This window comes from Peromyscus californicus, unplaced genomic scaffold, assembly GCF_007827085.1.
Source record: "Peromyscus californicus insignis strain IS unplaced genomic scaffold, ASM782708v3 Scaffold_10__1_contigs__length_136768540, whole genome shotgun sequence".
Taxonomy (NCBI): domain Eukaryota; kingdom Metazoa; phylum Chordata; class Mammalia; order Rodentia; family Cricetidae; genus Peromyscus; species Peromyscus californicus.
This window is the reverse complement of record NW_026294391.1, coordinates 113,541,425-113,567,338: the sequence shown is the minus strand read 5'-3', so window position 1 is coordinate 113,567,338 and position 25,914 is coordinate 113,541,425. Positions and strand designations below refer to the sequence as shown.

Sequence of the window (25,914 nt, the reverse complement as noted above, 5' to 3'; positions counted from 1 at the left end):
TTTTCTGCTGCTGGGGAAAGGACAGCCCTGGGACCAGAAGAGCACATTTGTTCTGATGGGTAGAATAAGGAACTGATGTAGAGCAGGTAGGAGAAAGTTAAAAGGAATATCCTGGACAATCTCAAAGTTTCATGGTAGATAGTTCATCAACTGTCCCTCAAGTATGACATCTTGTAAGATGTCTGACCCTCTTCTGAGAGATGGGAAACGTGCCAAATTGTTAGGCTCTTGAGGCTCTTAAGGAACAAGTCTGTGGTTGGTAGAAAGGAATTCTTCTGATGTTAGTGTTTACTATGCAAAAGAACAGTGAAAAACACCGCCGTGGGAGGTTTAGAAGAGCAGCCTTCTAGTCCTGGAGCCAATGCTGGCTGGCTGCATCTCCTTGGGCAAATTGCCTACTTGTTTGGAAGCTTAGTTTCCTCATCTTGTATTAATACCTGTCTTGTATTCTTCGTAAAGAGAGAATGATCAAAGAAATACCCAATTTTTATTACCCAGACCACTGGGCCTCATTGCTCTCCCTCCATCCCTCCGTCACTCCCTCTCTCCTCTTAGGGACTAATATCAGTAGATTTTCTTCTGGCAACCTTTGTGGACTACCAATACAGGCAGGAGGATCTCATCCAGAATCTGTGGCCTTCAATTCACGTTTAGTCACCTTCTCTGAGAATGAACCTCACGTCTAGTAAGAAAGACCAAGTGAGGAAGGAAGCCCTGCCTTGTAAGTGAAACATATATGAATGAATGCAGCTTCCCATTGGCACATGTTCAGTGTCAGTGTTGAATGAAAAAGCCCCAGGATGCTTTCTCTTCTAGTATTTGCCTTAAGTTTAGAACTCAGGATCAGACATCTCTCTCCAAGTGATCACTGACTGTGAGACCTCTTTTTCAGCTTTGAGATCATGCAGTGAAAAGAAGTGAACTTCCACCCGTTAGAGGAGCTGTCTTTGCATAAATTCCATTTCTGTTTGCCAGTCACCTGGTCGTAATATCTGAATAATAACAATAATAATAAATAATTTTAATTTTTTAAAAATTTAAATACTGAGCAAGGAGTTGAAGACTTGGATTTGGAATGTAGCTATGCTATAAGAAGAATGTGTAACCTTGGGCAAGTCCTTATCTTTCATCTCTAAGTCTTGGTGTCTCATTGCTCAAGTGTTTGAACCAGGTGACCTTTAAAAGGCCTGTCAAGGCTCTGAGCAAAATACAGATTGGTCACCTACATCTGTGATGGCCTCTGTCTTTAATCAGGTGGCCAGTTCTACATATAAGACATAACTTTCACTATCTACAAAGCAACCATAGCTAAGTGCACATAGACTGGCAATGTGGAACATTCCAGTCAGTCCTCTCTGAGAACTGCTCCCCAGCATGACAAATAGCATGGCCCCTCTCCTTTTCCACAAACTGAGGCTCTGTTTTTCACAAGATGGTGTTTATAGCATGCCATTTTTTAAAACTCTGTCCAAAATTGTGGCATGTTTACATATTCACAAAACAAAACGAAACCATGACTTACATTTTACAGTATACATTGGCGTTGGATTTCATGCACTATAAATTTACTCGATCTAAAATGTTTCGGACCTGAAGAAAAATGTTTCTCTCAGATTCCAGACATTCCAGTGTGATTTTGAATTGCTACCTATAGGAGCATATCGTGCGTGGGCCAGGGAGGGGGGGACGTGATGGCGAGGGCACTCATCCTTTGGCTTCCCAATACTGCGCCACTGGTTATGGAGGCGGTTCCCTTTTTACCTTAAAAGGGAAACAGAGCTGTCCAAGCTCCTTTGTCTACACATGAAAGATAGATCTCTGATGTACAAAACACATAGCCCTCTTCAGGCTTCCTGTACTAACTTTAAAGATTACAACTTCTGCCAAAGCAGGAGCTTCCATGTCTCGTCCCTCCACACTCCTGTGCTCACTCTAGCTTGTGTTGGATTCTTTGGTAAAAAGCTATGTGGCAGATTAACGAGTTTGACTTTTTTCTATTATCAGTATGAAGACACAAGGAAGTGCTTGTTACTATACTAATGCTGGTTTCCACACACAAGTGGTGCTGCCATGTTGTTCAGAATGTATGCCTTTGGCAGCTGGAATAACTAAAGAAAACTCTCTCCAGGGGGATAAGCCTATGAAATTCATGACCCCTCCAGCCCTTGAGACTCTGAATGGTTCCAATTCTTTCCAGGTGAAATGGTTAAGAAGGTCTGCGTCTCCCCACCAAAGCCAAATTTTGCACTTCATTTTTCGAAGTACCTTAAAACAATATTGGAGCTCATTAAAATCAACCCAGGGCACAAGAAGGGCAGCCTTCATTTAAGAGAAACTTTCCCCCTGTGCTGTTCTGGAAAATAGCATAATGCTGAGAGCAGGCATTTTTCCTGACTAGGTTTCCTCTAATGATTTCTGCAAAAAGAACACTTGAGGGGGTGCCTGCCTGGCTGACAGTGTGTGTACAGCAGACCTTGGGCGGATGAATGGGGCCAGCCCTTAAAATTGCCCTAAATAATATTTATTGACCACTTACCATGTTAAAGGGCTGTGACTTGATTCTTTGTCATTGTGGCAGTCCCTAAAAGAGTCCATATGCCTCTGCATTTCTCAGGATCTGGAGATAGCAAGAGAACAGACTATCAGTTTCTGTATCTGTGGAATGGAAAGCTTGAGCTAGAATAGTTATCAGGTATACCCCAACCCCAAGACCCTGTAGCTCTGAAATGCTCAGATCCCATTTCTAAGGCTTAACAGTGGGACCACGAAACTGCAGGGTTAGCCCCAGTCATTTAGTACCCGTTGTCAAAGCCAACTGCCCTCTATTTCAGATGTTACCTCCCCCACGAGGCTGCTTTTGTTCCTGACCTATGACGACTGAAGCTATGCTCAAGAGTTTGGGCTCAGAGCTTATACAGAACTACCAGGCAATCAGTATCTGGCTGTGCAGTTTTGAAGGGTGGTTGACTTGAATCTTCTTGTTGTATATCCTTATCCTTATCCATATAACACCACCACCAGCAGTAATAGTAACAAACACTGTTTGAGTATTATCTTTTAACCCCACCCACCCACCCACCCACCCCGCGCCAGCTTTAAAAGTCAAAGGACACTCTAGTCCTTCCTTACATGTGTAGGTTACCAAATTAGATGTCACTTAGGTATTAGTTTTTTTTATTTCCTAATTGAAGCCTGAAGCATATCATGGTTTATAGTGGTTGTACTGGCCAATCAAAAGGCAGGGCAGAACCATTGGATTTCCAGCTCAAGAGGTTATAGGAAACATCATCTGATGAGTGAGACACAAACCAGAGTAATCACAGAGAGGTTGTTTAGAAGCTTCCTTGCCTGCTTCTGATGCCAAGGGGTGTGAGAGTTCCTTTCCTTAGCCCCACCTACTCATGTTGGGGATGGAGGAAGGAAGAGAGCCAACCCCTATCGCTGGCTTCAGCTGCATGGCAGGTTGGCATAGAATGTCACATAGAAAGAATAGAAACACTCAGAACCCTGAGAAATACCATGTGAGCAGGAAAGAGGTCCTGGGAGGGGAATTAGGTAGTCTGAATTTGTTAATCAATGGCAAACTAGTCAGCATGTGACTTAGAGAAATTATATCCCTTCATGCCTCCTGCAACAACCCCCCCCCACCTCATGTACATACTAAAAAGGGTTTTCTCTAAAAGTTCCCTCCGTCCTCCAAAACACTTGGAGTATTAATGAACCAAAACTCACAACATAATTTTAGAATGTAAAAATAGAGGTGGTGGGGAAGTGGTGTAAGCTGCAAAGCTGTTCATGATGCCAAGCAACTGAGTGGATTCTGGGTAAAGATTGGTGACCACGGGTCATAAAGCTTGGAATTTTACATCTTGTTAAACAAACTCAGTTTTCCCACTGTTTGCAAAACCCTTTATATTTATGTACTTTGAAACCTATGGGGCTTTGGGAAAGAGGGGAATTACTATTTTTAAGTTAATACCCCCATAACTGATTATATAAAGAACTCCACCTTGAATTTGAATTCAGACATATTAGAAGTCTTTCTTTTCCATAGAGGAAAAAAATTGAATCATTTGTCTGCCCCATAAAAGATATCACCAAAACCAGGCTTCTGTTTTAGTGAAGGCCATCTGTGCTCTTAGGAGGTCCCCCATATCACACACGTAGGCCCACAGCTAGTTAACCAGAGCGGGGGAGATACTTTTGTTAAAATGTTACTTTACACCCAGAGAACTAGTCTCTTCGTTGAGGTGTGAAGAAGAGCGAAAATGTCTCCATGAAGAGCTGAATACAGCCATTTGTTACCCAAAAGAATGTCTTGAGACACCTGTCATTATGAATATTTGTTGTGAGCCACCACATGGTTGCTGGGAACTGAACTCACCATCTGTAATGGGATCTGATTTCCTCTTCTGGTATGGATGAAAACAAAGCACTCATACATAAAATAAACAAATATTTAAAGAAAAAGAATATTTATTGTTGTCTAAGTGTCATAGAGTATCCTACACCAACTTAGATATAAGGCACACTTAGGCTGCATTTTAATCATCTTGGGCCATCAAAATATATGAGTTCCATCTTGGATTAAAAAGCAAAAACAAAAACAAAAAAACATTGTAACTTGTTTGGTGGGAAGAAGACTTTCAGCCTGTTCCAGGTTGGTTTTCTGTTCAGTAGATGCTCTGCTTGGAACTGATACCCCTTGCTAAGGATCCCTTGAGTGATCATAGTGAGTTTTGGTTATCCTATAGCTCTGTGGGATTGGTCCTGTCCCACTTGGCTTCCTGAGTGAACCAAGCCAAATGATAGCCCAGAGAATTAGCTTGAAAGGGGAAAGAAAGAGGTTCAGCGTTCACATCATTTGGGACTTCCAGTGTTGGGAAGACAATGAAATGAAGTCATGGGTATCAATGCCCTGTGCAGCTCACTATCTGCAAATGTGATGGCTCACTCTTTTCACTAGATAAAGCTTGACTACTAAGCCACAAGACTGTTGTGGCAAATGTACCAAAACCAGAACATCTGAATGAGCGCCCACCCGCTTCAAAGTAGTCCCCTTGCGAAGCCCCACTCTTCTTTAATGAGGCTGTTGCCACTGCTGATCACAGCGTTTATGGAACTCCTCTTTGGGGACTGTCAATATATGAACCACACAAGAAAATCAATTCAGACAGCAACTGCAGGGCTGGAGGGATCCGGTCCCATCAGAGGTGTGCTTGCTTTTAATTCAATTTACTGTACTTTTATTTAGCCGAGGCTCACATATTAATGTTGTTTGAAGGGAAAGTCATCCTCCTTGCTTGGGCTGTGTTATTCACATGCAGAGAGAGGATCATAGCATTTGCTTCAGACCTTTTTAGCTGAGGATAGAGACCAGTTTTTCAGCATTAATGATCAATCACATGTATACCCCCTACTGTCTGCTGAGTTTACTGAGGACCACCAACCACAATTCTTGTTTTTCTATAATCTTCAATAGTATCACTATTACTCCAAAATTAAGGTAAAGTGTTTAAAGACTGAACTTTCAGGGAAAAAATTCATAAGTAAACTATAGGTATAATAAAAATTTGCTCCTATTGATTTGGGTTAAGAAACTGTTTCCTTTCTTAAATTAGCTTTTATTGACCACTCCTATGACCTTAGCTGCTATGAGTTTGCTGGCCTTCTTCCACTGAAAAAACAGCTTTGATATTTATTTCCTCTATGAATTGTATAGAAAAATCTTATGATGGCCTTTTGTGAACCAGTGGTCTCAAAGGAAAGTCAACATTTACAGCTTGTTCCTCAGAACTTTGTTCAGGGAGTGGGTCCCTGCATGGTCCCTGACAGAAATGAGCATCCCCAGAGATTCGCCGATCAGTACCAGCAGGCGTTTGGGCTTTCTTTCCATTAGGGCTTCACTTGGTTGGACAGACTTCTGATCACTGACACCACACCTCTAGGCCAGAGAGTCTCCAGCTCCAATGTGTAAGGATGCAGCAGAATTCCTAAGAAAGCTCACTAAATCACAGGTTCCAGAGGCCTGAGGCCCAAGTTTTGGAGTAGTGGATGATTCAAGAAGATCCTGGAGGAGGATGGAGCTGGTGCTAGGTCCTCACATCTGGAACCACTCCTTTAATTTCACCTCAAAGCTAAAAGACCTGGGGTTTGGTCCCAGAGCTGGAATGAGAAAACAAACAAAACCAAACCAAACAAAAAACTTTTCCAGAATCAGAAGATACAAGTGTGAATGCCCTTGTTTTATCTTGAGAAATGACCTTGGGTCATGCTGTTCCTCTCAGCGTCTCCCTATCTTAATGCAGAAACAACAGGCACAAAGCACTGCTAGCTGTGGGCTTCAGGTGAGGAAGTGCCTGTTCTCAACAGTCAGACCTGTCTACTTAATTGGGGTTAGTGAGCTCTTTGAAGGTTGCCTGAATGCGCTAGCCTGTGTTCCTGGTTAGGTTGGTTCCCAGGGGCTCTCAGCAACTGTGTGGCTTCTGGGTAAGGTCTTATATCCCTCAGGGCCTTGGCTTCCCCTGCTTCTAAAGAGGGCTTGAATCAGATGGTTTGCTGCTGCAGCTATTTCTTCTTGTTCTGACAAATCTGAGCCTCTGTGACTTCCAGCTCAGGTTCTTATTGCCAAATACGTCAATAGTAAAACAAGGAGAAAAGCATGCTTCTTGCTCTTTACTCACTTACTTTGTAATGTCCTTGATCTTCCCAGCATCCTTTTAAAGTGGCCTACTGAGGGAGAAGTCAGGTACAGAAGCTGAATATAACCAGATCTCCTTAAAATGCCCCATAACCAGTACAAACTGGTGTATCTGTTACTAAATAGTGACATCTAGTGGCTTTTCATTATTATTAAGAATAAGATGCACATTTTCTTGTTGGCTGCTTTGGCTGCTTCATTCAATACTCTTTCATTAATCACTTACTTTATGTCAAACATTATGCTGAGCCCAGAGGAGCTTATATTGATAAACAATACATGTTCTCTACTCTGTTAGTGCTCAGAGTCCAAAGGGGGAGGCAGACAAATCACTAGACAATCACAGTGTACATCCCAGGGCAACCAGGGTAGTGGCGGGAGCTTATTTTGTACAGAAAGGCTTCATGGAGGAGAAAACCTTTGAATAGAGTGCTGTTTTCTAGGTGATTTATGAAGGACAAATAGATGCTCTTTGAAAGAGTGGGTACACTATATACAAAGGCAAGGGCCTTGTAGAGTCATTGACTGGGGTAAACTTGAACAATGAAAAGTATTTTATACTCTTGGAGCATGACAAACAGAACAGAATTTCTCAACCGTTACTGTTTGGAGAATGAATGATTTTTTTGTTGTAGGGTGTTTGGCCTTGTAGAATGCTTAGTAATATTCTAGATTCAAGCCATTGAAAACCAATACTAACTGCTCCTTCCAGTTGTACCAACCAAAACATCAATTTTGTCACTTGTCAATATCCCCAAGTTAGGGCAGTGAAGGGTATGCCCATTAGAGATCAGACTGGACAGAAACTAAGCTGGACTCCACGTGGTTATGTCTAAAACAGAAGACCTGGGTTTGTATAATGTTTTTGAGAGAGCTTGCTGTGGAATGACAGGTCAGATGTATTTCTTCTGGGACTGTGGAAGTAGCATGGGACTGAGTGCAGAGAAGTAGCTTGAGACACTGCTGTAGCAATGATCTAGTAGAGAAGTGGTAAGGGCCTGACACGTGGGTAGCAACACAAAGGTTAGATTTGATCTACTAAGATTCAGGATCAGCAGACCATGGGGGAATTGTTTAGGTATAACTAATTCCTGAGACAGAAGAGTCAGCGATTACCCCTGAGTTTGTTGCTTACACAGCTTTTTCCTTGTATCTTACTTTCTCCATGATTTTTTTTTTTTTTTTTTTTTTTTTTTTTTTTTTTTTTTGGTTTTTCGAGACAGGGTTTCTCTGTGTAGCTTTGCGCCTTTCCTGGAACTCACTTGGTAGTCCAGGCTGGCCTCGAACTCACAGAGATCCGCCTGGCTCTGCCTCCCGAGTGCTGGGATTAAAGGCGTGCGCCACCACCGCCCGGCTCTCCATGATTTTTTTATGAGTGATAGGACCCTGTATATGTGAAGAAGGCTCACAGTATGTTGAGCCTAGCAAGACAGAACATATTCATACACAAGTTAAGTGAAGTGAATTTGTTCATTATAGACTGACAGCAAAAATCAAAAGCAGCCAGGATCTATTGTGAGCTAGTCTTCCAAGGCCTAAGAAAGCAACTCAGGGTGCACGGGGTTCAAATGTTCATGCCAGAGCCAGGTGTGGTGGTAGTGCATGCTTGTAATCTGGCTACTGAGGAGGCTAAGGCAGGAGGATCATGAGTTTCAGGCTAGTTTGAACTATATAGTGAGCTCCAGACTAGCTTGAGTATCTAGTGAGACCCTGCCTCCAAAAAATTAAGTATTCATACTGCACTTAGACCACAGCAAAAGAATCCCAAATTTTATCTTAAAAACAACGTGTGCACTTACAAATGTTTGAAATACATTGTGCTTCTAGGACAAAGGAACAAAATCTGGGCAGTTCCTTCCTAATTCCAGATGCTGTGTTCCATAGGAAGGACAGGAGCAAGGCTGGAGCTGCTTCAGGCCGTTCCTTCTTATCTCAGAATATCAAATTCCAAGCACATTCTTCAGTAATCTCAAAAACTACGAGCAAGAAACAAGAGGAGGTTGGGTTAATCCGAGGCCACCTGGAGAGCAGCTGTCCTACAATAGAAGGTGGGCCAGCCTTGGGCTGCCCTGTGCCACTAGAGACAGCATGGGCATACAGGTGCACTGAAGGATCAGGCATTCCATTAACCCCGGAAACTGATGGAGAGTCATGACTCCAATTTCACAATGGGAAACCTGTTCATTTTAATTAAGTGACACGTTTGGTTGCAAGTCAATACTGTCCAATTATTGCTGAGTGAAACCAAGTGTGTATGATTTTCCTGGGGATGAGCTTGCCTTGCTCTTTGAAAATTAAACCAGTCTGTTTCACAGTACCAGTTGGGTTTATGTCAATCTGAAGGGAGGTTTCTAGCAAATGCCACAGACCTGCAATATCTTATTCTATTTTAATCAGTGAATGGATGCAGACATGGCCAAGAAGAAGAAGAAAGTGTGCTGAAGGTACTGGGGGAAATAACCAGAATCCAGATGTATTTTTGACAGGTTTAGGGTTCCTTTAAAAGGATGAAATTGAGCAAAGTCACAAGCAACCTACATCCATCCAGGATGAGTAGACTGGATTTCAAAATTCCTTATCAGTTTCCTGGGTTAACGGAATGCCTGATCCTTCAGTGCACCTGTATGCCCATGGTGCCTCTAATGGCACAGGACAGCCCATGGTTGGCCCACCTTCTATTGCAGGGCCAGCAAGATAGCTCAGGGAAAGGCACTTACTGCCAAGTCTAATAATCTGAGTTTGATTCCTAGAGCCCACATGGTAGAAGGATAGAACCTCCTCCTGAAAATTGTCTCTGATTTCCACACACACACACACACACACACACACACACACACACACACACACACGTAAATGAAAAAGGAGAACAACTTTGTTTGCTGTGTCAGTGGTTTGGCATGGCCATTGATATATAGCAACACCAATTCAGGTAGCAAAAAAACCTGGAGATTATGTAAATAGCTTCATTCTTCCAGGGAAAATAGGGACCTAGATGGGCTCTTACTTTTGAGACAGGGTCTCTCACCAAACCCAGAGCTCATTGATTGAGCTAATCTGGCTGGCCACTGACTTCCATGTTTCCGCCTGTTTCTGCCTCCACAATCCGGAATTACAGAACACACACTGTGCACCTGGCTTTTCATGTGGGTTCTGGGGATCTGACTGAACTCAGGTCCTCATGCTTGCAAGGCAAGCACTTTCCCAGCTGACCTTCTTCCCAGCCCCCAGTGTGTTATGTTTGTTTTCCCACCTCCAGCACACAAGGTAACTCCAGCACTGAAGACCAGTCCATCAGCACATCCTCTTTTCACCATCGAGTATTATTTTCAGCAGCATCAGGTGCTCCCAATTGAGCCCACCTAGGTCCCTATTTTCCCTGGAAGAATGAAGCTATTAACATCATCTCCAGTTTTTTGCTACCTGAATCGGTGTTGCTATATATCAAGGGAGTTGTGGTGTATGTGTGTGTGTGTGTGTGTGTGTGTGTGTGTGTGTGTGTGCATGTGTAGCAGTGATAATACTACAGTATGGAAATTGAGACTGCTCCCATTGTCCACGTCATCATTTCATACAGGTGACATTTGGTTCAGAGGTATATTGGATTATCTCATGCATAATTCGAGGGACGTTTAGAGTCCTCTCTGTCTCAGTCACTCTTTATTTCCTCTTTGGTCTTTTCATGTGTGAGTGGTGCTTATAAAACAAGGATTCAGACCCTAATCTTGGTAGTTGACTCTATCTGGACTGAAAGGATAAGTTTGAGGGAAGCAAAGCCACAAACTTGCGCTGTGATGCACTCTAAGATTTGCCAGAAGATGTCACTGCAGATTTAAACCAGCAAAACCAATTAGGGCAGGAGGACTGTCAGCTGTGCATGAAGGTGACTTCATTATGAGGGCTAACTACCCCCACCTCCCTCCCTGCCCAGGAGTCCCCATTACAATGCATGCCTGCAAAAACTGCTTAAAAGGTTAATCCAAAAGAGGGAAGAGGGGCGAATCTGTGGTTGGTATGTAAAGTGAATAGAAAATTTCTTAATAAAAAAAAGGGGGGGAGGTTAATCCAAATGTGTCACTGGATTAAATAAATTTCTTTTTCTTTCTAACAATCAGGCTAATTGCCACTAAAATCTTGCCTTGTGGTTTGTATAAATGCTCCATGAATATGTTGTAAGTGAACAAAGGAATGAATGAAAAGCAAAACTAGCAGTTGAAGGAGACAGTCCATGGATACAGTGGTTATCTGAACTCCTAAAGGATGCTGAGAAACAGAAACTGATACTCTTCAGTAATGGGTCTTTTCAGAGACACATTTTAGTGTTATCAGCACAGTTAGGTCCTAGAAAAGATTCAGAGAGATGAATGAAGATACCCAGCCCACTCTTCATTCCTACTCCCAGATTCTGTGCCCGATGATTGTTTATCCCATGAAAATGTATAAGGTAATTTTTTTAAAAAAAGAACACCTTCCTGTGATATTTATAAGGCATCTGTGATATGATCAAGAGCTTTTCTGTGATGAGGCATGTCGCCAGCCCTGTGCTTCCTCTCAATTGGAATGGCTCCTTACATAAGCAGTTGAAGGACGACTAGGATTCTGTTTGGGACCAGGTACAAGCACTAGAGCGCCACAAAGCTGGTGGCGCAACAGTTATAAAAACACAAGACAGAGTCTGTGTTCTAGAAAACAGTCGCTGTGGAGATACAAATGAGTAAGTATAATTCGGTATGGAAAGGATTTTAGACTAAGTGCGGAAGTGCTGTGGTAACAGGCAAGAAGGAATGCCAGCATAGGCAGTAGGGTACTTGCTTTTCTATGGACAGATGGGACTTGAACTGGACTTGAAGTGTGAGTGTCATCTTCTAGTCAAAGAAGAAGGATTGTGCCAGACAGATGAAGCCCCACACATGCCACATGACAGAAACACAAAGGCTAGAACCTGAGAACCCCTGAGATACCAAAAGGCCCTGAGTCTGAGTTGAGAGAAACCTTTCCTTGTTGAACGCTGAATGGGCCAGGTAGTTGAGAAGGTCCTCTCTGATTCCCTCTTATAGAACATTCACAATTCCTTCAGATGGGAATGACAAAGTCAGAAAGTTGCAAGCTATTCCCTGAGTTTCCTTTAAGACATATGAATACTCAGAATTTATTGCTGTTTTCCTACCACAAATATACCTTTCCAATAACCTTATTCCTCACCTACTGTATATGAATTACAATTCATGTCTCACAAAAAAGCACAATTGTGGAGGAATTTCTCTCTTTGATTATACTTAACCACATAGACTTCGGTGTATCTGGGTTTGTGGGCCACGAGTGTATATGTACTATGTATATATTTGCGTGTGTCAGCCAGTGAGTTTAAATGTCTACTAGTCTGCTGTTTGTGCAGAGAACTTCATCTATTTGCAACTCAAAAGGAAAGATAGGCATCCAGCAATGCTTCCACAGCTGTTATATTTGTTTGTCTATCCAGTGAATAAAGACAAAGGATATTTTGGAACTGACAGAGAAAACTTTCCTATCCTGGGAATGGTACTGTGTAAGCAAAGGTAGATGCTTGCAAAAATGCCATTGGCAGCTACATGCCTACTTTAGTCTGTGACTAACTACTGTGTTTATTTCTGGAGGCCCTGGGATGCTCTGCCCGTCTCTACATTCCATTTCTCTAACGTATGAGCCATGATATTCTGGCAATAGCCAGAATGGAGAGTATCATATCAAATAGTTTTGATGTGGTTTTCTTTTTTTTTTATAACACTCCCATATTAGACCAGGTTATTAGAAAAATGCTTGGGTTTCATTCACAAGAAACATTAGAATTTAGCTCCCTTGTCAACTCCATTTCACTTTCATAAGTCATTTGCTTCAATTGAGTCTCCATTTTGTGATTGGTTTAATTGGTTTTAGGGGTTTAGAGTATAAAATAAAATGGTTGCATACGGGGCCAATAGCATCATTGGGAAGAGAACAAAGAAGGGCAAAACACGACCAGGTTGTTATCCAGAGTCGAACTTTTTTATGCCTGCTGTAGATACAGTGTCAGGAAATTGGATAAATGAATGACTCTTGGTCTTTGTGCTTTGTCCATAGGAACTTCCACTATATCACCATCCTGCGAGACCCGGTGTCCCGGTACTTGAGTGAGTGGAGACATGTCCAGAGAGGGGCAACATGGAAAGCATCCCTGCACGTCTGTGATGGGAGGCCCCCAACCTCTGAAGAACTGCCCAGCTGCTACACCGGTGACGACTGGTCTGGCTGCCCTCTCAAAGAGTTCATGGATTGCCCCTACAATCTGGCCAACAACCGCCAAGTGCGCATGCTCTCTGACCTGACTCTAGTGGGCTGCTACAACCTCTCTGTCATGCCAGAAAAGCAAAGAAACAAGGTCCTTCTGGAAAGTGCCAAGTCCAATCTGAAGCACATGGCATTCTTTGGCCTCACCGAGTTTCAGCGCAAGACCCAGTACCTGTTTGAGAAGACCTTCAACATGAACTTTATTTCGCCGTTTACCCAATACAATACCACTAGGGCCTCTAGCGTAGAGATCAGTGAGGAAATCCAAAAGCGTATTGAGGGATTGAATTTTCTGGATATGGAGTTGTACAGCTATGCGAAAGACCTCTTTCTGCAAAGGTATCAGTTCATGAGGCAGAAGGAGCATCAGGATGCCAGGCGGAAGCGTCAGGAGCAACGCAAATTTCTGAAGGGAAGGTTCCTTCAGACCCATTTCCAGAGTCAGAGTCAGAGTCAGGGCCAGGGCCAGGGCCAGGGCCAGAACCAGAGTCCAGGTCAGAACCTGAGTCAGAATCCAAATCCCAACCCAAATCAGAACCTGACTCACAATCTGAGTCAGAATCTGACTCAGAGTTCCAATCCCAATTTGGTTCAGAAGGAGAACCGGGGAGGTCAGAAGCAGGGCTCAGGCCAGGAGCAGAGTGATGGCAGCACCAGCAATGGCACCAATGACTACATAGGCAGCGTAGAGACATGGCGCTAACTGGCTCTGAAAGGTTTGTGCACACTGCTTCCCAAAGCACCACCAAAAAGATGGCATGTATCTTACAAGATGGAAATGTCCAAACACATCCTGCTTCCTTCATTTTGGAAGTTCAAAAAAAGTGTAGATGTTGCCTTTACAGTTGCCTTTTGATTCAGTGTTACACTGTGTGTGGCTAAAACAGATCTCAGTGTGTAATTAAATTGTCTTTTTTGGGATGAACTATTTCTGCAATCCAAGGGCCAAACCAGACACACCAGAAATTGCAGTTTAGATATTTTAAGAAGTTCTTAAATTAGGTATGGGGACACAAAGAAAACACAAAATGTGGCCATTTAAACTTATGGCTAAGAAACAGATTTTAAATGATTCCGGATACTCTGTTAAAACCCAATCTTGAAAGCAATCCCCCCCCACCCCCACCCCCACCCCCCCCACCCACCCCCGCCTGCCTGCCAGAGGGAAGCCTAAGTAAAAACATGAACAGACTAAAAGACACTCAAAACCTTTCATTTCCTTCTTGTTTTAACAAGGAGTCTATTTAAACAGAAAAACAACTGATGATAAATTTTGCCAAACTGTGGAAAGTAAACAATTTCTCACTTAAATGTAGGTGGGTTTATGTAAAAATATGGCTTTTCAAATAGATCAGGATTCATGTCTTGTAATTTAACAGATGTTTAAAATTTAAAATTTTTCTACCTTCTGCTGATTAAAAGGTTTTAAACAGGGTATATCTCATATTAACAAAGCATTTTTTCCAAATGGAATACCAGTGGAAAGATCCAGTTTCCAGATGGTTTCAGGGCACTGTAATTTCAACAGTTTCAATCTTTTTGGCGCTGCTTCTCATTCACTTTAAGGCTTTTCCGAGTTGTGCTCATTCCAAATGAACCCATGTATAGAATTTTTCTTCATTATCTAAATGGTGTGTTGATGAATCTCTTGTGGTATTTAATCCTGGATTAAAGTCAGGACTTTCTATAGAATTGTCTTGTCAATGTTCATGTAGTAAGGTCCTTAAGAAAAAACTCTCAAACAGGATAATGTGTCTCTAAATATTGCTGAACTTACTATTCTTGATCTGATTGAATTGAACCTGAATGTGAACTGTTCATTATTTTGTTTATTGTAATGTTTCCAGTTTGGCTGGCTATTTCTGGCCCATGGTTCTTCTTTTGTGTTGAAAGATTTGTACACAATAACAAGAGCAAAACATTTTCTCAAAGACAATGGTACTAAGCATTAAGATAGGCAGAGGTACTCAGTAACACCAAAAGCTGCCCCTTGATACTTGGGGTTAACAGTTTTACCAGTTTTTTGTTTATGAAAGATCAAAAGTGAAGAATGTTCTGCAGTGAAGCTAAGTTTCATGGACATACCAGTTGAGAAGAGTTTGGTAGTGTAAGTCTGTGTAATTGTACATTGATGGTATCAATTGCAAATTGAACAAAGGAAGAATTACGTACCCGCTGTGTTGTTAAACATCATACTGCTTGGCAGTTTCCACTTCATGGTTGTTGCTACACTCCTATAAGAACTTACATTAATCCCTTGGCTTTCAATCAAACACGGTGACTAGAAGTGTCATTTGTTTTCAAGAGGGACATGCTCAAAAGTATGATCATAAAGTCATATCTAGCACAGTCTGCCCAAGTACATAACCTGATTTCATCTGTAATAATATGGCCACAAGTTGGAAAGAAGTTGAGTATCTGGGTCTAAGGGGATTTTCTTGATTCTGAGCTCTGTAACAACATTTACAGCTTTTGTTATGTGGTATTGCAGTGTGGAGAATTATGATACCTTAAAAAACTGGAAGGAATTTTTAAAAGCACATCTTAAAGTCAAAATGTTTTAGAATAAACCTATTTGGTGGACATTGTGTTCTTAAAATATTCTGTAGATCACTATGGTATTTCAGTTTCTTTAGTTTTAATTGAAAATGTTTGCTCTTAAAAGTGACAGTGTTTTAAAGCAGGACAAAGTCTGAGCCAGTGGAAAAGCTCATTACAGAAAAAAATGTGTTATTGCTGTGGTGTGCATGGTTTGCAGAGATTAAGTGCATTTTCTCTGTCTCTACTGATTACTGTATATAGAGAATGTTATAAATATACATTTTTGTCATCATCATGTAAATCCCACGATTTCAAACTGTAAACATCTGTTCAGTGGTGTAGCTTTACAAACCGTTCACTGATTTTGTGTAATTTAACAATAGATGTGAAATAAAGTTTCAATTGCAAGCCTTGAGCAATTTCATGATTTCAAGGTTTACAGCCACTAGACACTGTGACATCATAAACAAACCAGAACTAGAATCTTTTCTAAGACAGTGCTTTTCTTTACACTTGACAGCAAAGTATGAAAACGAGATGGTCCATTCTAATCCTTCATGCCAAAATGGCCTTAATTTGGGATGCTTCCTCCTTGGAGGCCATGATTTGAGTAAAACAAGATTGTCCGTGAAATACAAGGTTTGCCATGCAAATGAAATATATTATGTGCTTTAATTTAAAGGTTATTATAGTAGGTACTTTCATATGAAGTAGGATGCAAAAAGGAGAAATACTCTAAACTACTTACCTCTTTCTTTTATCCACAAGAAAAAGGTTAAAGGTAAGTATTAACATTTTGGCTTTGACCACAATTTGCTCTAATTATATTCGGCATACACATTTTCCCCCAAATCTTTGGGGTTAGGACTATGGGTAGAGATGATTTGTGCTAGCTCTTTCCCAAAGAGAATGTAAATATCCATTCCAAGGGACTAGAGGGAAGAAATCTACGGGTTCAGGTAGCTGTTAGTATCCTCTGCTTATAACCTGTTCTTGTGAGGTTTCTCATACCCTCTGTTGAGCAGTAATCAGGAGACCAGACCTGGGACATAGCTCAGTTGTAGAACGCTTAACATGCATAATTCCCTGTTTTCCAACCCTAGCACCACAGAAAAATGGTTAACTAAAGGTGTCCATTATATGAAGACCCCATGCTTCCTGGGAATGGGGGAGTCTGAAGGCCTAAAATGTGAACTACTTAGTGTATTAGTTACTTTTTTTTATTGCTATGATTAAAGAAAAAACCCAAAGCTTTTAGAAGGAAGAGTTTGGTCTGACTTACACTTCCATAGGGCTGAGTCCATCATGGTGGGGAGGTATGACAGCACACAGCAGGCATGACAGCCAGAGCCGGAAGCTGAGAGCACATCTTCAACAGCAAGCCAGAAGCAGAGGGAGCAAACTAGAAATGATGAGAGGCTTTTAATCTCAAAGCTTTCCTCCAATGGCCTACTTCCTCCACAAGGCCACACCACCTATACCTGCCCAAAATAATGCCACCAACTCGGGACCAAGAGTTCAAATACGTGAATCTATGGGAGACATTTGTCTTTAAACCACAACACTTAGTAAATAAAGGTTAGCTCCATTTTTTGTTTGAGAGGTATGGGTACCATTGAAGAGCAGGGTATACTCACTGAAGTGGGAAACAGGCAGATTTCCTGTACTGTATGTAGCTCCAAGTCACCAAGGAAATGGTGTCCTGAGTAAATGGGTTATTTGAGCCTGGAGGAGAGCTGAAATGCAGAAATGACTGATTGACCTAGTTCCCCAAGGCTTGAGTTCCTCCTGTGTATTACTTTCCCCATGACTGTGACCTTAAGGGTACAATGTAAAGGAGAGAGGACATTCTTTTCATTCGTGGTTTGAGGGTACAGTCCATCGTGGCGGCAGGGCTGTGGGGTTACTTGCTTACATCTCCACAAGCAGGAAATGGAGATGGGACACAAACCAGGGGCCAGGCTATATATAAACCTCAAGGTCCACCAGGACAGCTACTCACTTCCTCAGCAGGACCACTCCTCTCAAATATCCCACAGTATCCGAAAACAACACCAGGAGCCAGAGACCAAGCGGCCTAGCACCTGAGTCTGGGGAAGGCTTCACATTCAAACTGTCATACCTTCAGAGTTATAACAAAATAGGAACGGGGTGGAGTTAAGGAGAATGACTTCCTTTCATGGGGGTGAAAATAAGGCATAAGCACAGCTCCACATTGTAGCTGAAGTTTTCTCCAGTCCTGCCCAGCCCCACAGACCCTGCAACTGCTTATAAAGTAATCACTCAGAAGCTTATATTAATTAAAACTGCTGGGCCATTAGCTCAGGCCTACCACTGACTAGCTCTTACACTTAAACTCAACCCATTTCTGTTAATCTATATGTTGCCATGTGTTCTGTGGCTTAACCCGTGTGCCATTACATGCTGCTCCGTGGAAGGCGGGTTGGTGTCTGCCCACTCAGCCTTCCTTTTTCCAGAATTCCCCTTGTCTGCTTACCACACCTATACTTCCTGCCTGTCTACTGACCAATCAGCATTTTATTAAACCAGTGTACAAAAGCACCACATTTTTGGAACAAGAGAACTATGGGATACTCATGGCTGCCAATGTGCATATAACTCACTGCTTTCTGGCATTGTAATGACATGGCTCCTGACACTAATGTGTTGAGAAGAGACAGCATAGTGCAGCAGTGAAGCAGGACTTTCCTCCCTCTTCCTTCACTGGGGGTTGAGTAAACAAAGACTGGGTGCTTATAGAGAATACTAACAAAAACCAAGGATATGCTGCTGACTTCAACTTTACCACCAGGGACTTGGATTTCTGATTGTTTACAGGGGGTGGAGGGAGGAAGTATCTTGACATTTCTCAAGGAATTTGACTTTAGACACAAACATGGCAGCATGCAGCGCTCAGGTTTTCACAGATGCTCAATGCGCCGGCAACTTGAGGAGAAATTAAAGTGTTACTGGAATGTAGCACAGCCGTTTCTTTGTTTTCTCTGGCTGCTTCTAATCTACAGCAGCAGGAGTCATTAAAAATGGAACTCTGGAGCCTGAAATGTCTGTTTCCTTGCCCTGTGGACAAGAAGTTGACTGACCCTGGAGCTATAGAGCAAGTCCAAATTCCCTATGTATTGGAAACTTAGAGTTTCCCAGAGTCTAAGAGAATAGACGTGTGACTCAGATGTCGTGCTTACTAAGTACACCCACCACAAGCTGGAGTGCCTCCTTAGGCACAAGAATGGGGAGAAGCTGAGCTTTACTCTCACAACTGAAGTTACTGAAGACAAGTACTGTGTCAATGAGTATAAATAAAAACTCAGGTCTTCGGTTGTGTCAGATGCTTGCAACATGTTCACCAGTTCTGAGAGGGGGAGGGGGATTAGTTTGAACATGTGCTTGTGAGAATTAAACGGTATGTAAGTATGCGAAGTAAGCATAAACAGTGAACTTACCACTCGTCCAAAGGAACTGCAGTTCTCTTGGTCCTAATCACACAGAAATCTTTCTTTCCCATCTCTTCTACTCGATTCTCCCCTCTCCTCCATCATCTTCTCTTCTCCCCTCTCCTCCATCATCTTCTCTTCTCCCCTCCCCTCCATCATCTTCTCTTCTCCCCTCTCCTCCATCATCTTCTCTTCTCCCCTCTCCTCCATCATCTTCTCTTCTCCCCTCCCTCCACCATCTTCTTTTCTCCCCTCCCCTGCCCTCTTCCTTCTTTCCTCTCTTCTTTTCTTCTCTTGCCTGCACAACCATAAACGGTATTTACACAATGATGGAGATTAGTTTGTCCTCACTCTTATTTAATCCCCCTTTCTTGAAGCTCACCTGTGTCTCATGGTTTTCCTTCCCAGCTGTGACTATCGTGGATGGTTCCCCCTCACCCTGCGCATTGACTGCTGCAGATGTCATAGGTGGAGGACAAAGGTTTCAGCCACATACTGTCTGGGTTTGGTCCCATTCTCTCCCCGCAAATGCCAACCCTAATACCTGAGAAAGTCATTACCGTCTTCATGTTTCTGCTTTCTTCTCTACCAATGGAGAAGCAATAGGCAACACTTCAGGAATTCCTCCTGTGGATTGGATTAACTGTCTACAACACATTTATGACAGTGACAGAGGTGCAGAGAGCCTTGTGTATACTTGTCAATACAGTTATTTTCACTGCTTATAGCATGAAGGCTAAGTGTCTGCCAAATTCCCATCTTCTGAAATCAAGATTTGAAAACACTGGGCTGTAAGGTAGCCTGGCAGTATAGCTCTTACCTAGAGTGTCCAAGGGCCTGAATTCTGTCCTCAGCTCTGGGATGAATGAATACTTAGAATAAAAAGTGAAAATGTTGGCAAGAAATTAAGCAAAAACCTAGATCATGTCTTATTGTGACTAATTTAAGAACCGCTCTCTTGCTGGACGTGGTGGCTTATGCCTGTTATCTCAGCACTTGAGAGGCAGAGACATAAGGATTGCTAAAAGTTCAAAGCCAACTTGTGTAATACAGTGAGTTACAGGTCATCCTAGGCTAGAAAGTGAGACACGTTCCCCAAAAGAATAAGAATATACTCATCTTATGTAATAATATATTCTATATACTCATCTTATATAATCATATGCTCAAAAATGTTTTTAAGAATGACATCTAAACTTTGAATGTAGCCAATGACACAAAACATTCTGAAAGACTTAACCCACTAAATACCAATTGAATCACCATCTTTCCAACAATAAAAATGTATTCTTTGATAACCCTAGTTAATTTGGGATCTACTTTGTCATACTTTGGCAAAGACAACTTAGGATTTCATTCTTTCCCACTCGTGTCTCCACCCAGCATTTCCAGTGGTCAGGCTTATCTGACTGATATCTTCAAGGCTCCAACGGTCTTGCTGCCTCTGTAAGAGGTCTGGTCTGCTTCCTGGAATTCCCAGACTCCAAGTCTTTACTTTGGGTGAAATGTATAAAATCAGAAATGGTGGTAGTGCATGCCTACAATCCCAGCACTCAGAAGGTAGAGGCAGGAAGATCAGTAGTTCAAGGCCATCCTCTGCTACATAGAGATTTTTGAGGCCAACCTGGGCTATTTGTGAAACTTTCTCAAAAAACATGCTAATGTACTACCTAAGAGGGAGGAGACAGAATACCCCATTAACATTATATGTTAGTTAATCAGGTTGGTAGTTACAGTGGACTCTCAGCAAAAGTGGCACAAGCCTTTACATCCAAGTACCTCACTTCACTTAAAAAATAAAAGCCAGGCAGTGGTGGCGCATGCTTTTAATCCCAGCATTGGGGAGGCAGGCTGATCTCAGAGTTCGAGGCCAGCCTGGTCTATAGAGCAAGTTCCAGGACAGCCAGGGTTACACAGAGAAACCAATCTTGTCTCGAAAAACCACAAAACAAAACAAAACAAAAAACCCCGACACTTGCTTCTATCTCATTTGCATTTTTACATTTCAGTCTTGTTACTTTAAGGATAGCATAAAGTTTAATAGTCTTCATCAAGTTTCCTTGTCTATTCTTATTATGTTTTATACTTATTACTTATTGAGTTTTATACTTATTGAAGTCTTATTCCTTCACTAATCTTGGTAAACTTTGATGATGCCTATCTGGATACAGGAAAAGTTTTTGTGACTTAACCATGCTCTAAAGCAGTGGTTCCCAACCTTCCTAATGCTGTGACTCTTTAATCCAGTTCCTCAGGTTGTGGTGACCCCCCCAACCACAAAATTATTTCGTTGCTACTTCATAACTGTAATTCTGCTACTGTTATAAATCGTTATGTAAATATCTGATATGCAGGATATATACTCTATCTAAATGGCTCTACTCCTTGCCCCAAGTATAGACCTTCCAAAATGAATTTGAACGTGACTTTACCAGGTATCGCTGTCTCGAATAATCTATAGGGAAAAAAACTTCAGTAGGCTGATTGTCATCTTAATAGAGCTTTAGCAAACACTCGCACTTTGGCCAGCAAGAAACATGTGCCAATCATTTGGAGCAACAAGTGGAGTAGATAACAGTTTCCTACTCAGATCAAGTCAGTACAAACCAAAGGAAGCCTGCCTAGTATGCCACAGTTTGAGGGGCTGGGACCTCCAGTGGGCATGGAAACAACTGGAAGTTTGATCATCATTTCAACTTTGAGTCCCATAGTTTGGGCTCCATGTCACAGTTGTTGTGCAGGCCAGCAACAAGCTCTAGGAGCAATGTCATCCTGGTTATGAGATTTTTTAAAAATCATCTCTGGACTATGCACCTATGTTTATCATCTCCTAACTTGGTTTTGGTCTTGTGGCCCATTCAGTGGCTATATGATAATGAATAAGCTGAGAGGGGAATCTCAGAAAAATGCTTGTCAAACAGTGTTTCCAAAGCCAACTGTTGTGACTCATACTGATAATCCCAGCACTTAAGAAGCTGAGGTAGGAGGATTTCTGCAAGGCCAGGCTAGGTCACATAGTAAATTCAAGGCCAACTTGACTTGTTCTACATATGTAGACTTGTGTCTCAAGACCAAACTGTAGCAGGAATCTTAAAAGTTCTTACTAATAAAAACAAACCTGAGGCCAATTATTGGGGTGAATGCTGGAAGATCAGAGAGACAGAACAGGCCACAGCTTCCTCACCTGGCCAGTTCCTCAGCTGATCCTGTTTCCTCAGACTGGAAGCCTCTGAGTCCTCATCCAGAATGAATGTCAACTGAACTGCTGCTCAAAGCCTAAAAGCTTAACCAGCCAAAATGCTTCTAGTTTCTGGTCTCCACACCTTATATATCTTTCTGCTTTTGCCATCACTCCCTGGGATTAAAGGCTCACTTCTTGGGATTAAAGGCGTGTATCACCATGCCTGGCTGTTTCCAATGTGGCCTTGAACTCACAGAGATCCCAGATGGATTTCTGCCTCTGGAATGCTAAGATTAAAGGTGTGAGTGCCACCATTTTCTAGCCTTTGTATCTAGTGGCTGTTCTGTCTCTGACCCCAGATAAGTTTATTAGGGTGCACAATATTTTGGGGAACACAATACCACCCCACCAAACAAACAAATAAATGGATTCCCAACTGTGTGCCTTTCCCCTAAAGCAAAAGCCTTTCTGAACTGCCGGGGTAAATATAGCAGCTGCCTGCTCACAAAGGTTCTGGTCAAGAAGGCTTTCAGTTCTGCTGGAGGGTGCTTAGTGGGTCCTACTCTTGCTGGAAGTTCTGAATGTGTGGGAGTGGAGACAATTGCGACAACTCCACTCCTCCATAGGAAAACTGTTATTCAGTGCAGACACCCCAGGGCCTCTATCAGGAGATTAGAAGCTCAGTTTTGACTGTTCATTCTGGCCAGACATAAAGAGCCCACTTCTCAATGAGGCTGATGAGCATAATGAGGATCCGTACTCTCTATCAAATACCTACTGCATATCACATGCTCTACTTGCCTCTTCATATAATGCTGACAGCTACTTACTGAAATTTTATTATAGCTCAGACACTCTGTGAAGTCCTTTATATACATAATTTCACTTAATAATCAGAACCACTTCGTGAGACAGGAAAAATTACTTCCCACATCTTACACAGGCATGTGGCTAGGCTCAGGAAAACTTAATTCATTAACCCTCAACTTCAACTTTAGGATCAAACCTAGTTCTAAATCCAAAGCTCCATCTCTTTATGCTATTCTTTACTTAAAGCATTTTCTTATGAGACTTTTCAAATTTCTACAGAAGCAGAGGAGTACCAGGAATGCCCATTTCCCCATCACTCAGAGTCAGTTGTTATCAACATTTGCTCGAATTTAATTTCCTTGCCAGTGTAAGTACTTCAAACAAATGCATCTCGAAAAGAGAAAAAAAACACTAACAAATAAGTTGTATGATATTCCCATAATATAGGAAAGTAAGGTGAAGTTCTAGGAGGTGTATTTGGGGGCCAAAGAAGCAAGGTTTTTTTCTACTTTATTTGTTTAAAAAGCCACAACTGGCCTTGAAAGCTTGATCCACCTGCTTCTGCCTCCAAAGTACTGAGATTAAGGGTGGACAAGATCGTACAGCCACAGGTACCAGAGCTGGCAGCCACACAATGAGGGAGTGCGAACCCTGGGTTTCACAACCAGGGCTGTCAACCCCAAGGCCTTATCTGTACCCTACCTGGATTTCTCTTCTGTAATTGAAGCTTCCTAAAGCACAGCAGTTGGGGGTGGAGCTCCTAAGATAGTCAGCATGGGAAACCATTCCTGGATATTCTAATAATTAATGCTGGGCTCTTTTCCAATTAGGTATCCTCATTAGGTAACCAGTTTCCCTGACGTTCTTTGGACTCCACACAGCTCATCACTTGTCTCTAGTCCCAGACATACCCAGTCCATACTGGTGGAAGTGAATAGTCTGGTGTCTTTATCATTGAAGAAACAAAAGGAGACTCTAACCCTTGAACTCAATGTGATTGGTCCATAAATGTACTTTAAGGTCTTGTGTGTGGAAGTAAAAACCTTGGTCCTTGAGGCTTGGGAGATGGCTCAGTGGTTAAGTACTGCTCTTGCAGAGGACCTGGGTTTGGTTCCCATGACCCACATCAGGCATCTTGTAAGTAGCTACTTATAACTCCAGTTTCAGGGGATCCAATGCTCGCTTCTGGCCTGCATGGGTGCCAGTCAGGCACATGACGCACATATGTACATGCAAATACTCACATGTACACAATAATAACAATAGCAAAACCTTGGCCCCTGGTATCAGGATTTTTGACCAATTGTACCAGACTTACATTTTCCACTTCCCAAAATCTTGATTCAACTCTGGACCATTAAAAAATTATTCTCCTGTGAGATAAAATGGTTTGGGTCTCCAGTCTGATATAGGCCCCCTGTACTTTATATATTGTGATCTGTAATTAATTTTTTAAAGTTAGTATATAAAGTAGTGACATTTAAAGAAAATAGCATATAAAGAAAAACAAAAAGCATACAAAAGTACATTTGCTTCTATGTCATTTGCATTGTTACATTGCAGTCTTGTTGCTATAAGGATACATTATGGAATTTTCATACATATTTATCATTTTATCTTGTTCTCTCTTTTTTTCTATTCCCCAATGGCCCTCCTCTGTGCCCCATGCCCCCTCCTACCAGTTGCCTTCTTTCCGTAATCCCCCTTCCGTTTCATATACAATACATTTCTTATTAAAGTCCATCACTAACCACAATGTATACACTGCCTTTCAGGGCACTGAAGAACACATGTGCTCTGCCAACATGGTGGATGAGATATATCTGGAGCAGCAATATTTTTGAAAGCATGTTTAAAGCTTCTTTTTACCTCTAACACCATCATCACACTTGTGGTGCATTTTTGCTTGTCTTCATCATTTCACAGGTTTACTTTGAGGACCTCAGGGGGCAAATGACAGAGCTGAGACTCAGCCCCACAGCTCTCTAGGTCTGCTGAGTATACACAGCATTGCCCTAACAGTTAATAAGCAGATTGTTAGCATGCCAACTCTTTTCACTCTCTGTTCCATTGACCATTTGTCTGCAGCCAAAAGTAAACTCTTTTCTCAGCCTCCCACTACAGGAGTGTAGTGATCGAAAGCACAGTGTCTGGAGCCATTCACATGGTCCTACCCACTTACCTTCTGTGTGGTATGGGCTAAATGACTGATCCTAAATGTCCTCCCTTCCAATTGGAAGCTATAACAGCACCTATTCCATAGATTTGCCAAGATAATTAAAGTAGTTGAAGCATGCAAAGTACTTTTTCCATTTGTAAAAGTAGTTTATTAAGTGTATGCTTTGTACTATTTGCCAAAACTACACGAAAAGCTTTTATGTAGTTTGATAAAAGTGTTTTCTTTCTTGCTATCTCTCAAGTAAATCATCCCTGTGGGTTTCAACTAAGTGATATTCTCTCATTCTACTTCTCAACTACCAATCAGATAAAATATGTACTACCTCTCACCTGGACTAACTTTCTAAGGATTCATTCGTGCAACTTATTTTTAAAGCAGTGACAGCTTGATTGAATTAATGGAGGAAAACATTTCTAGCATGCAAGCAATTGATTATTATTTCTAACTGGTATGTTTTATTCATTCGGTACATTTTTATGGAACGCCTACACTGTTTTCCTTGGTAACGTTTTACATTCATTGTATTCAGATAAATTACCCAGCAGTTGATCTCACCGTACCTGAAAGAAATGTTTCTACATAGTGCCCCTGAAGAAAACAGATTTCTACCTTGTATTTGTAGCTCCAGGTTTTTATTGCCTTTCTTTCTTGGAGGTGGGCATGAGTGCTATGACATGTGCATGGAAGTCAGGGGACAACTTGCTGGAGTTGATTTTCTCTCTCCACCATGTGGATCCCTGAGATTGAACATAAG

The 25,914-nt window shown here is 41.9% G+C and overlaps 1 protein-coding gene across 4 annotated transcripts in view; it reads left to right on the top strand.

Moving 5' to 3' along the window:
* Hs6st2 (heparan sulfate 6-O-sulfotransferase 2) overlaps nucleotides 1–14,131 on the top strand; it is a 287,634-nt gene extending 273,503 nt beyond the window's left edge. For all 4 annotated transcript variants that reach the window (XM_052739521.1, XM_052739510.1, XM_052739500.1 and 1 more), the window contains one exon: nucleotides 12,794–14,131. In XM_052739521.1, the coding sequence (XP_052595481.1) occupies nucleotides 12,794–13,703 (910 nt within the window). In that variant the 3' untranslated portion in view covers nucleotides 13,704–14,131. The remainder of the gene's footprint in view (nucleotides 1–12,793) is intronic.
* The last annotated feature ends 11,783 nt before the right edge of the window (nucleotides 14,132–25,914 follow it).